The sequence below is a fragment of the Cherax quadricarinatus genome, chromosome 82 (genome assembly GCF_038502225.1).
Source record: "Cherax quadricarinatus isolate ZL_2023a chromosome 82, ASM3850222v1, whole genome shotgun sequence".
Classification (NCBI taxonomy): domain Eukaryota; kingdom Metazoa; phylum Arthropoda; class Malacostraca; order Decapoda; family Parastacidae; genus Cherax; species Cherax quadricarinatus.
Window position 1 is genome coordinate 5,445,995 of NC_091373.1, and position 14,113 is coordinate 5,460,107.

At 39.1% G+C, this 14,113-nt stretch overlaps 1 protein-coding gene across 1 annotated transcript; it reads right to left on the reverse strand.

Moving 5' to 3' along the window:
* Window positions 1–2,036: 2,036 nt before the first annotated feature.
* LOC128702867 (meiotic recombination protein DMC1/LIM15 homolog) lies at window positions 2,037–13,826 on the reverse strand. The gene is made up of 3 exons (XM_053797323.2): window positions 13,524–13,826; window positions 10,044–10,289; window positions 2,037–3,086 (listed from the first exon to the last, which is right to left on the reverse strand). Exons 1-3 carry the CDS (start codon window positions 13,743–13,745, stop codon window positions 2,529–2,531), a joined length of 1,026 nt encoding a protein of 341 aa, XP_053653298.1. The 5' UTR covers window positions 13,746–13,826; the 3' UTR covers window positions 2,037–2,528.
* Between the last annotated feature and the right edge of the window lie 287 nt (window positions 13,827–14,113).

The following is a 14,113-nucleotide window of genomic DNA, read 5'->3' on the forward strand; positions in this document are numbered from 1 at the left end:
AATTCTAATCACAAAACATACACACGTATATATACTATACATGTATTTATATTTTGGCGCATTGAAATTTTATGACTACCCAACAATATTCATTTTGCGTGCACTGAGGTAAATGAGGCTGGGTTTGTCAGTAAATTTATTCAAGTATACACAAATACAGTTTATAGATTATGTGATTTATCATACATAGCAGCATGCGTGTAGAGAACCTGGGATAACCCAAAAAAGTCAAAATGACTTATTTCCATTGGAGTCCTTGTGGAATACAAAGATACCTTTCTCGGATCAGGCAGCGACCAAAATGCATCTAGTTATTATATTATTCCGGGAAACTGAGACTAGAGAGATGGGATGCAGCTCTTGGGAATTGGAAGTAATTAGGTTCGATCCAAATTAGAGAATGGTAAAACCAGTTTCTTAAGTCAAGAGCCCTTCACAAATCAAGGCTGTCCCTCACAGCGGTCTTGATACTAGATATTTATATATGATCACAATTTTTCAATCTTTTCTATCAATACTTTATGCTAGACTCAAAAAGTGAAACAGCATACATCCATACATTTTATTTTAGTGTTAGTAGTTTTCACTCTAGTTCATATCTACCCTAAATTATATGCATTATTATTCATAGGGGAGCGCTAAACTACCAGGGGTCATACAGCATATGGGGAAATGAATATTGTGGAGTTTTCGTAAAAATTAAATCACGAACCCTTTTTTTTTAAATCATCTTTAATTTACAAATATGGGCTCACCCTCCTGGCCGGCGGAACTAATGACGCCCAGAAAAAATATCACTGTTTTTATTCGGAAGATCTCAACCCTTATGGGTCGCACATTATCATTATTATTATTATAAAGTTAAGAGCTAAACCCGAAAGAATCATATAACGATTAAGTAGTATGGGTGTGGGGTAATCAAGAGAAAAACTGGTCCAATACCGCACCATCATGTTAAATTAACATGCCCACACTAAACATTAATACTGTTTTGCAGTTGAAAAGGAGCAGAATAAGTGTCACTGAGAAACATACGAAATGACAAAAAAAATCAATACTTTGTTGACCCATTTGTTATCGGCACATACGTCTATAAACTAAATATATGGTGATTATAGTACACTAATTTGAATAGAATGCCATATTATTTTTTTATTAACACATCGACTGTGTCCCACCAAGGTACGGTGACCCTTTTATTTTTAGCAATTTATACAGAAGGGGTTACTAGCCCATTGCTCCCGGCATTTTAGTCGCTTCTTACGACACGCATGGCTTACGGAGGAAGAATTCTGTTCCACTTCCCCATGGAGATGAAAGGAAATAAAAAGAACAAAACCTATTTAGAAAAATAAGAGAAAATTCATATATATATACACACACACTTCTACATGTACATGTAATGTGCCTAAGTGTAAGGTGAAGTAGCAAGACGTGCCTTTTTTTTTTTTTGCGTGTTTGAGACAAAAAGAAAGACGCCAGTATTCCTACCAGTGCAAAACAATTACAGGTTTCAGTTTCACACGCGTTTGGCAGGACGATAGTACCTCCCTGAGTGATTGCTGTCTACCAACCTACTACCATTTCCCATATTATGTTGAAGATATTTTTATAGAAGCACATGCATCCGTATATTTAACTGATTAATTTTGTCACTTATTTGCCTTTATAAAACAAGCTTCATAAATGTATTAGTGTCTTCATATTAAATTTCTGCCTTACGTTCCCTTCTAATTGTATTTCCAAATCTGTGAAATCCATCTAAAGCACAAAATTGCAAGCAATATTACGCCTTAGTTTAATGTTTATGAGTAATTGCAAAGTGCTAGCCACAAACATCCGGGTGTTTCTCATTACTGCACTGGTTTGCCACTGAGAGCTGGACTCAACGCAGTCATATCAGGATCTGCTCTGCCCTCAGGTATTGTGGTCCAGCCTCGCCCACCAATCGTACTCATCATCGTACTGTACCTTTTTCTTCTTAATGTGGAAGAATCTTCTTTTGGTGATAAATGAAAACACTGATATATATTAAATGTTTATTTCCTTATAAGTTATAGTCCGCGGGTTACATAAAGCAGTTAAGCAAAAGAGCATAAGATATCGAGTTAAAAATAATTTTTACCGAAAGAAAATAAATCAAAATTTATCGTTATGCCTTACATCGGCATCTGAGTAAGGAATTGTAAATGACATTAAATATTTCTATTCTGAATTATTCACACAAACTATGAAAATAATGGTATGCATAGTTAATGCAAGCAACTACGACACAAAACACTTCATTATAGTGAGGCAATGAGTTGTCTAAAACATTTATATCACTTTTATGCATGTCTGCCTGTGATGCATATATAAAAAAATAATTACAGAAGTCCATATACATCACATTAATCAACAGGAAAATATAATGCTTGAAATTAAAATTATAAAATTATATTTACCACTTGCTGCCTTCGCATAGGGTGTGTTTTGTACTTTAATGTAATTTTCGGTTTCCAAAATGGACAGAAATTCATGTGTTTTCCCTATTCTTTTGCATCTGCAATTCCTCCTGCAGTGATAGCAAATGTGGCTTCATTTTCGGGTAGTTCTGGACTGTCATATATCTTGGCAATGCGAGTTTCCCCGCGGCCTTTGCGTAACGATACGCGTGTTGTGGAAGCGTGAGCCAAGATATGGCCACCAATAGGTTTCTTGGGGTCAGCTTGGAAAGACATGGTGGCACCTGGGTCAGCAGTCATTTGGTTTGTAATGAATACAGATACGTTGTATTCTTCGCTTATTTTCTGCAGCCGTGATAGATACTGTGCAAGCTTTTGCTGTCTATCAGCAAGCTCGCCACGTCCACTGAAATCCACTCTAAACAGTGCCATAATCGAGTCGATAATTAATAACTTGAATATTCCTGGCTCTTCATGGAACTGCGCTGCCACATGGTCAAGAATGTCAAACTGATGCTCAGATGTGAAAGCTCGAGTATAAAGCACATTATCAAGCACTGCTTCCTGTTCCAGGTTGAAGCGATCAGCAATGGCACGAAGGCGGTCCGGCCGAAAAGTATTTTCCGTGTCAATGAAGATCACCTAAAACAATGAAAAAGTAAACATTTTTAAAATAAATAATGCTAATATATAACTTGTATGTAACAATAGCTATGGAAGCTGTCAAATACAAAATTTTGTCTCATTACTCTCAATTCATGATAGTGCGGAAATATGCGAATTGATAAATATTAATTAAGCTTTATGTCCTGCCTTCTGCATAGGCGGACCTTTAAGATATTCGTTTTAACCTACTACCCCTCATGGAAGGTTCCTTGATGTTTGTGAGGGGCTCTTGATTTAGGGAATTGGATCTGTGCTCCAGTTCCCCGAATTAAGCCTGAATGCCTTCCACATCCCCCCTCCCCTGGGCGCTGTATAATCCTACGGGTTTAGCGCTTCCCCTTGATTATAATAATAATTAACCTACTACCCAACCCCTACTCCACCGCAACAACCACGCCACAGCACGGGTCAAGCAGTAGTGAACCTTGTTTACGTCAATTTGGCGTCGCCTAGTTCACCGATGCATTGCCCAACGACGACATGAACTGCATGGAGCATGAGCGACGACTAACAAAGGGGCTTTTGACATGTACACCCAACTATTATACTCCTTTGTACAACCATTATCATTTCTTTTTTTAACAAGTCGGCCGTCTCCCACCGAAGCAGGGTGACCCAAAAAAGAAAGAAAATCCCCAAAAAGAAAATACTTTCATCATCATTCAACATTTTCACCTCATTCACACATAATCACTGTTTTTGCAGAGGTGCTCAGAATACAACAGTTTAGAAGCATATACGTATAAAGATACACAACATATCCCTCCAAACTGCCAATATCATGTATCATGTCAAAATAAAAATTATTATTATTAGAATCTCAACAAGATGTTCCACAACTGAGTTTAGCCCCGGTTCTTTCCCTTTCTCTCCCTCTACTTATTCCCCCCCCCCCTCCCACTCCCTGAACACGAGTGACGGAACGCTTGAGACCCTGTACTATTATCACGGGTTTAGCGCTCCCCTATGATTATAATAATAATATATCTTTACTTACTACAAGTACATGTATATGGTATACAGACCTAGCTGACATCAATGACATACTACTATATAGGAAGCCCCTTGCTATGCTCAGCATTTCGGGCAATTTAGCTGTATAGCCCTTGTGGCTTAGCGCTTCTTTTTGATTATAATAATAATAATTCGGGCAATTTAGGTCAGTGTCCCAGGATGCGACCCACACCAGTCGACTGTAACACCCAGGTACCCATTTTACTGATGGGGAACATAGACAACAGGTGTAAAGAAACACGCCCAATGTTTCTACTATTATCGCCTCATGCCACAAGGAGTTAAAATATATGTATATTTCTTTTTGATAGGTTTGAATGTGAGAAGCACCAAGTATTACTAAAACACTTTTTACAGATCCCGGCTTGGTGAGGGGCTTTTGATTTAGGAAATTGGATCTGTGCTCCAGTTCCCCGAATTAAGCCTGAATGCCTTCCACATCCCCCCCCCAGGCGCTGTATAATCCTCGGGTTTAGCGCTTCCCCTTGATTATAATAATACAGATCCCGGCGTCAACTTGAATTCTGTTAATGTTAGCTCATTCACCCTACATTCTTAGTTGATACAATCTGAAATTTCACAACAGTGCAAATGAAATAAGATGCAAAAGAAGAAATACAGGGAACATTAACTTCTGCCTGGCTATTCACATGGAGTTGATCCAGTGAATGTACTTGGTGATCGCCAGTTATGGTTGTCATCCACCCCGCCCCCGTTATCCAAGATTTACAGCACTGCTAAAATATGTTTGCAATTACAAATGTAAGGTATCAGCATTTAAAGCTGGAGATAAAATCCGGTAAAAAAAAGAGGTAGATAAACACTTTAAAGCGTCTTACAATTTAATGCAAAACATTTGTTTGATGTTTTCGTTTCCAGCGAATCGCTACCAGGGTTTAAGCTTTCTTTTTTGCATGCCCCTTTTCTTTTCACTCCCGTGACATTTTTTTCTATCGTGCAATCAATATTGAATAAATTAAAGAAACAATAGTTTTAAATACATTGCTTAAAACTATAAAATCGATCATTAATGGGTCAGATGAAAAAGTCCATTAGTATCAAGCTAATATTAACAATAGCAAAATGGTATAAAACTGTCAACTGACTACATAATTTTTTTGTGTATTTTATTTAATACTGTATATAAAAAACACGCATACAACATTCGCTATATATAAACATTAAAAGATAATGATTACATATTATACTTTATCATAAATTTTGGGATGGAAGACCCACGCAAACACGTGAGATTAGCTAAAATTTGAAAAATAATTATTAAACTCTTGAATTCGCTTTAAGGAAAAAACTGCTAGAAAAGTCAATATTTTAACAAGGCTGTGCAAAAAATCAACCATTAGCCCTGAAAACATAGTTATTTGGAAATTTTACTATAATAGCCTTGCAGTCTTGATGCCTGGAATTTCAGCTAATTCACACGCTAAAATATAAATGCACGATAACAAGTAAAAATTAGTGATATTCCCAGCGCTTTCGTGACTTCTTGCATTATTATTTAATTTTCATTGTGGTTACATTGCATATTACGATATCACCTGTTTCCTGCGATATTATAGCAAAATAATGATTATTGCTTGCGAGTACCCTCCCCCCCCCTTTCCACGTTATTTAGACAACTTAAATATATATATATATATATATATATATATATATATATATATATATATATATATATATATATATATATATATATATATATTTTCAACAAGTCGGCCGTCTCCCACCGAGGCAGGGTGACCCAAAAAAGAAAGAAAATCCCCAAAAAGAAAATACTTTCATCATCATTCAACACTTTCACCACACTCACACATTATCACTGCTTTTGCAGAGGTGCTCAGAATACAACAGCTTAGAAGCATATACGTATAAAGATACACAACATATCCCTCCAAACTGCCAATATCCCAAACCCCTCCTTTAAAGTGCAGGCATTGTACTTCCCATTTCCAGGACTCAAGTCCGACTATATGAACATAACCGGTTTCCCTGAATCCCTTCACTAAATATTACCCTGCTCACACTCCAACAGATCGTCGGGTCCCAAGTATCATTCGCCTCCATTCACTCCTATCTAACACGCTCATGCACGCTTGCTGGAAATCCAAGCCCCTAGCCCACAAAACCTCCTTTACCCCCTCTTTCCAACCCTTTCGAGGACGACCCCTACCCCTCCTTCCTTCCCCTATAGATTTATATGCTTTCCATGTCATTCTACTTTGATCCATTCTCTCTAAATGACCAAACCACCTCAACAACCCCTCTTCTGCCCTCTGACTAATGCTTTTATTAACTCCACACCTCCTAATTTCCACACTCCGAATTTTCTGCATAATATTTACACCACACATTGCCCTTAGACAGGACATCTCCACTGCCTCCAACCGTCTCCTCGCTGCTGCATTTACCACCCAAGCTTCACATCCATATAAGAGTGTTGGTACTACTATACTTTCATACATTCCCTTCTTTGCCTCCATAGATAACGTTTTTTGACTCCACATATACCTCAACGCACCACTCACCTTTTTTCCCTCATCAATTCTATGATTAACCTCATCCTTCATAAATCCATCCGCCGACACGTCAACTCCCAAGTATCTGAAAACATTCACTTCTTCCATACTCCTCCTCCCCAATTTGATATCCAATTTTTCTTTATCTAAATCATTTGATACCCTCATCACCTTACTCTTTTCTATGTTCACTTTCAACTTTCTACTTTTACACACATTCTCAAACTCATCCACTAACCTTTGCAATTTTTCTTTAGAATCTCCCATAAGCACAGTATCATCAGCAAAAAGTAACTGTGTCAATTCCCATTTTGAATTTGATTCCCCATAATTTAATCCCACCCCTCTCCCAAACACCCTAGCATTTACTTCTTTTACAACCCCATCTATAAATATATTAAACAACCATGGTGACATTACACATCCCTGTCTAAGACCTACTTTTACCGGGAAGTATTCTTCCTCTCTTCTACACACCCTAACCTGAGCCTCACTATCCTCATAAAAGCTCTTTACAGCATTTAGTAACTTACCACCTATTCCATATACTTGCAACATCTGCCACATTGCTCCTCTATCCACTCTATCATATGCCTTTTCTAAATCCATAAATGCAATAAAAACTTCCCTACCTTTATCTAAATACTGTTCACATATATGCTTCAATGTAAACACTTGATCTACACATCCCCTACCCACTCTGAAGCCTCCCTTCTCATCCGCAATCCTACATTCTGTCTTACCTCTAATTCTTTCAATTATAACCCTACCGTATACTTTTCCTGGTATACTCAGTAAACTTATTCCTCTATAATTTTTACAATCTCTTTTGTCCCCTTTCCCTTTATATAAAGGGACTATACATGCTCTCCGCCAATCCCTAGGTACCTTCCCCTCTTTCATACATTTATTAAACAAAAGTACCAACCACTCCAACACTATATCCCCCCCTGCTTTTAACATTTCTGTCATGATCTCATCAGTTCCAGCTGCTTTACCCCCTTTCATTCTACGTAATGCCTCACGTACCTCCACCACACTTACATTCTGCTCTTCTTCACTCCTAAAAGATGGTATACCTCCCTGGCCAGTGCATGAAATTACCGCCTCCCTTTCTTCCTCAACATTTAAAAGTTCCTCAAAATATTCTCGCCATCTACCTAATACCTCCCTCTCCCCATCTACTAACTCCCCTACTCTGTTTTTAACTGACAAATCCATACTTTCCCTAGGCTTTCTTAACTTGTTTAACTCACTCCAAATTTTTTTCTTATTTTCATTAAAATTTCTTGACAGTGCCTCTCCCACTCTTTCATCTGCTCTCCTTTTGCACTCTCTCACCACTCTCTTCACCTTTCTTTTACTCTCCATATACTCTGCTCTTCTTATAACACTTCTGCTTTGTAAAAACCTCTCGTAAGCTACCTTTTTCTCTTTTATCACACCCTTTACTTCATCATTCCACCAATCACTCCTCTTTCCTCCTGCCCCCACCCTCCTATAACCACAAACTTCTGCCCCACATTCTAATACTGCATTTTTAAAACTTTTCCAATCCTCTTCAACCCCCCCACTACTCATCTTTGCACTAGCCCACCTTTCTGCCAATAGTCGCTTATATCTCGCCCGAACTTCCTCCTCCCTTAGTTTATACACTTTCACCTCCCTCTTACTTGTTGTTGCCACCTTCCTCTTTTCCCATCTACCTCTTACTATAACTGTAGCTACAACTAAATAATGATCCGATATATCAGTTGCCCCTCTATAAACATGTACATCCTGGAGCCTACCCATCAACCTTTTATCCACCAATACATAATCTAACAAACTACTTTCATTACGTGCTACATCATACCTTGTATATTTATTTATCTTCTTTTTCATAAAATATGTATTACTTATTACCAAATTTCTTTCTACACATAGCTCAATTAAAGGCTCCCCATTTACATTTACCCCTGGCATCCCAAATTTACCTACTTCTAGCTCTATAACATTTTTACCCACTTTAGCATTGAAATCCCCAACCACCATTACTCTCACACTTGATTCAAAACTCCCCACGCATTCACTCAACATTTCCCAGAATCTCTCTCTCTCCTCTACACTTCTCTCTTCTCCAGGTGCATACACGCTTATTATAACCCACTTTTCACATCCAATCTTTATTTTACTCCACATAATCCTTGAATTTATACATTTGTAGTCCCTCTTTTCCTGCCATAGCTTATCCTTCAACATTATTGCTACTCCTTCTTTAGCTCTAACTCTATTTGAAACCCCTGACCTAATCCCATTTATTCCTCTCCATTGAAACTCTCCCACCCCCTTCAGCTTTGTTTCACTTAAAGCCAGGACATCCAGTTTCTTCTCATTCATAACATCCACAATCATCTCTTTCTTATCATTTGCACAACATCCACGCACATTCAGGCTTCCCACTTTGACAATTTTCTTCTTCTTATTCTTTTTAGTAATCTTTACAGGAAAAGGGGTTACTAGCCCATTGTTCCCGGCATTTTAGTTGACTTTTACAACACGCATGGCTTACGGAGGAAAGATTCTTATTCCACTTCCCCATGGATATAAAAGGAAAAGTAATATGACCAAGAACTATTAAGATAAAATCAAAGAAAACTCAGATGAGTGTGTATAAATAAACGTGTGCATGTATGTGAAGTGTGACCTAAGTGTAAGTAGAAGTAGCAAGACGTGCCTGTAATCTTGCATATTTATGAGACAGACAAAAGACACCAGCAATCCTACCATCATGTAAAACAATTACAGGCTTTCGTTTTACACTCACTTGGCAGGACGGTAGTACCTCCCTGGGTGGTTGCTGTCTACCAACCTACTACCATTTATATATATATATATATATATATATATATATATATATATATATATATATATATATATATATATATATATATATATAAACAAAAAAATTATATATATTACCTGGAGTTTACCTGGAGAGAGTTCCGGGGGTCAACGTCCCCGCGGCCCGGTCTGTGACCAGGCCTCCTGGTGGATCAGAGCCTGATCAACCAGGCTGTTGCTGCTGGCTGCACGCAAACCAACGTACGATATATTTTTTTTAACAAAAAAAATTATATATATATATATATATATATATATATATATATATATATATATATATATATATATATATATATTATATAACGTATCCTACGTAAGGAAATAATGATAACCTAATTCTGATTTTTTATAAGTAGTCCACAAATTGGAAATTAAAATTCAACATTTCGGTCCTTCCTGACCTATTTTCATTTCCAGATTGGTTAGTTGTGAATTGTAATATTCATCAGGACAGTCCTGACCTTCAGTCATGTTATGGTAACTTAATTTACTGATGACCTACCTTTCCTCCAGTGTAAGTGCCATCATCGTTGGGAATCTGTGCGGTGACACAAAGGGTGTGCGAGAGCTGGGTCTTGCCAGTGCGAAACTCTCCAAATACTTCAGTGATGGCCATGCTCTCTATGCCGCCCCCTAACAGCGAGTCTAGTTCTGCTGATCCTGTGCTCACACGAAAGACAAGTCGCCGACGTTCACACATCACTAAAGCTGTTACGAATCCTTCTCCACCATTCAGTTTAGCCGCTACCTGAATTATAAGGTATATTTCAGCACGCTGAACGGGTCGTTTTATGATCAAGACTCGTGCTAAGATATTTTCTTGACAAATAAACCACTACAGTTACAAGAGTTGTAGATGAGTGGTGCAAACTCCAGGTAGCGTGTTTGGGGCGAGAGTTTTAGGGCTCGCTTGCCATGGGTTTAATCCCCATCCGTTCCGTGGTTTCTATATATATTGGGTGGGTATATGAGTTAGTTTAATACTTTATGAATAAATGTGGTTAGGTATGAGCTAAACCTGTCAAGCATGGGCCATTAGGCCTACTGCAGTGTTTATTCATTATGTTCTTACTGGTTTCCGTGTGATTATGCTATATAGTGTAAAAAAAATCTCTGCCTACTCTTCCTTTTGAAAAAAAAAGTGTCACGGAGACTAGTGCAAATAAAATACGGTGGGGTAAGTGTATCTATAGGATGAAGTGTGGCGAGGGTGTAACTCCCAGTTCAGTTGGCAAGGTTTTCAGCTTGCAGTTCTTGAGCTCACCTCTTTACTTTAGTGTTAGCTGATTTTATCTGGATTTTATTTTAATGCTAGGTGGTTTTTATCTGGATTTATCATATTTCATTGAAAGGGTATCGAGTTGTTGAGAGGGTTTGGCGGTATGTTTAACATTAAGTGACTGTGAACTGGCCTCAGGGAAAAGTCAGTACTAAAGCCAGTTTTGGACAAGTGACGATTGAGTGTGGTAGTGTGCAAATGATATAAAATAATTTAAAATACACATACAGGAAAAATAATAACTGCTATAGTTAAACAGGATGCATCAAATAAAAAAAAATCCTAAAGAATGGCATGCAAATTTTAAATACATTTTCCAGACTGTATTTGATATGTGAAAATATTACCTAGAAAAATCGCGCATTTCCAGAAATTTGTCCAGCAAAAATCTGCAGTGGTTGAGAGTAAATTTCCAGTTCCCATAACCTTTGAGAAATCGACGGAATAACCAGTTATAGTCAAACTGTAAAGGTACTGTCTATAACCATCTTGCCAGGATCAATGTGAGTTATACTGTATGACTTAGTGACTTGAAAGGAAGAACAAAAAAAAAATTGAATTACCAGATAAAATAAACCTATATTAAGCATACCTGATTTGGAATATATTTAACTGTCAAAACTCGTGTAGCTAGTAGTGTTTTTTTTTTCATTTTAATTAGGGGAATAATAAATATTCTAGCTAAATTATGAGGTTACAAAGCCTGATTACTAGGCTTTCAGGATATGTTCTAGTTTATAATGGCTTTTTATCACCATTATTTTGAGGTGCCTAGAGATTGAAGAGGTGAATTGATATGGGTGAAGAGGTGGTTACCCTAATGTTGGTGAAAAGGATATGCCTTGATGCTAGTGGAGCCCTGAATCCGGAGGGATCTTGATCAACGTAATTGGAGCTTACCTCCCCTTTAGGTTTAGCGCTTTGTCATATAGTAAATAATAATTATACTCGCATTTTGTCGTGTACAAATATATTACTATATAATTAAATTGCATTTAGCTTTGAATCTACATAATACTGCAATGATGAGACATCATTATTCAAAGTCATAGGCTCATCGACAAAGTTCTGATAGAAGTATACTGCATATAACTTTATTTAGGTATAGTTTTACTCAGTTTTGGATGATTACAATTGTGTTACACAGTAACGTGTACTGTGGGTAGCATCCTGGGGGACAAGACTGAAATAAGACAGTCCTCGATGACGCAATGACTTTCTTGGGTTATCCTAAATGGCTAACCCTCCCTTCCCCGGGTTACCCTGGATGGCTTACTTTCCCTACCCCGGGTTACCCTAGATGGCTTACTCTCCCTACCCTGGGTTACCCTGGATGGCTTACTCTCCCTACCCTGGGTTACCCTGGATGGCTTACTCTCCCTACCCCGGGTTACCCTGGATGGCTTACTCTCCCTACCCTGGGTTACCCTGGATGGCTTATTCTCCCTACTCTGGGTTACCCTAGATGGCTTACTCTCCCTACTCTGGGTTACCCTGGATGGCTTACTTTCCCTACCCCGGGTTACCCTAGATGGCTTACTCTCCCTACCCTGGGTTACCCTGGATGGCTTACTCTCCCTACCCAGGGTTACCCTGGATGGCTTACTCTCCCTACCCTGGGTTACCCTGGATGGCTTACTCTCCCTACCCCGGGTTACCCTGGATGGCTTACTCTCCCTACCCCGGGTTACCCTGGATGGCTTACTCTCCCTACCCTGGGTTACCCTGGATGGCTTATTCTCCCTACTCTGGGTTACCCTGGATGGCTTACTCTCCCTACCCTGGGTTACCCTGGATGGCTTACTCTCCCTACTCTGGGTTACCCTGGATGGCTTACTCTCCCTACCCTGGGTTACCCTGGATGGCTTACTCTCCCTACCCTGGGTTACCCTGGATGGCCTACTCTCCCTACCCTGGGTTACCCTGGATGGCTTACTCTCCCTACTCTGGGTTACTCTGGACGGCTTACTCTCCCTACCCTGGGTTACACTGGATGGCTTACTCTCCCTACTCTGGGTTACCCTGGATGGCTTACTCTCCCTACCCTGGGTTACCCTGGATGGCTTACTCTCCCTACCCTGGGTTACCCTGGATGGCTTACTCTCCCTACTCTGGGTTACTCTGGACGGCTTACTCTCCCTACCCTGGGTTACCCTGGATGGCTTACTCTCCCTACTCTGGGTTACCCTGGATGGCTTACTCTCCCTACCCTGGGTTACCCTGGATAGCTTACTCTCCCTACCCTGGGTTACCCTGGATGGCATACTCTCCCTACCCTGGGTTACCCTGGATAACTTACTCTCCCTACCCTGGGTTAAAAATCCCAACAAATCTTATTGACGTCACCATTAATATCCCAGGGACGAAAAGTTTGACGAAACAGAAGCTCGTTCTCATTTTTCCCAGTTCTCCCTATCATGCACACCTGAATGAGATAGACAACCGTGCATTTTACAATGTTATTTTTGTCTTCATTTTAGCGCTAAACCTGTAGGGGTCATAGCTCCTGGGGAACGGGAGGCATTCAGGTTCGACCCAAGAGGCAGACAGGTCCATTTCATGGATCAAGAGCCTCTCATCAACATTAAGGAACCTCCTTTAAGGGGCATGAGACATTCAAGAGGACATATGATAATTTAACCTAGAATATTCCTACAAATTTCCTGGCTTTTATTGCGACTCTATGTTAGTATTCTAACCCACCTCCTTTATTTTATCCACTTTGGCTTCAGAGAGTCCCTTGATGGTGCATAACTTGCGACGAGTTGTCATCTGGATGCCCCGGACAGTACAGATTCCCGCTGATTTCAGCTTCTTGATGTCCGCAGCATTGATCCCGTGAGTCTGCAACTCATCAATGTCCGTGAAGAAGCTGGCATCCTCCTCTATAACCACATCATCTACGTCCAACGCCTGGTCCTCCATTCTGAGACGTACAAGGTGGAATTTCGAGCAATAAATAACAGAGTGAGCACCACCACCACCTCCCTCACTGTCCTCCCTCGCTGCCGCTCATTCATTCGCATTTTTAATATTTTTTTAAAACTAATTCTTAACAACCTTTTATTTTAACTTTCTTGTGCATTAATTATCATTATTATATTTCAGAATCATCTAGCAATTAACTTTCACGATTTTATAACGATTTTGTTATTTTTTTTATACTTAATGTCAGTTTTTCCCGCTCAGATGTTGTGGGTAACTTACCTATTTTTTTTATTTTTTTTATTACTAAAAATAGATATACGTATAATATTGTGTAGCTTGATCACACTGAGGGTAGCTTTTTGATC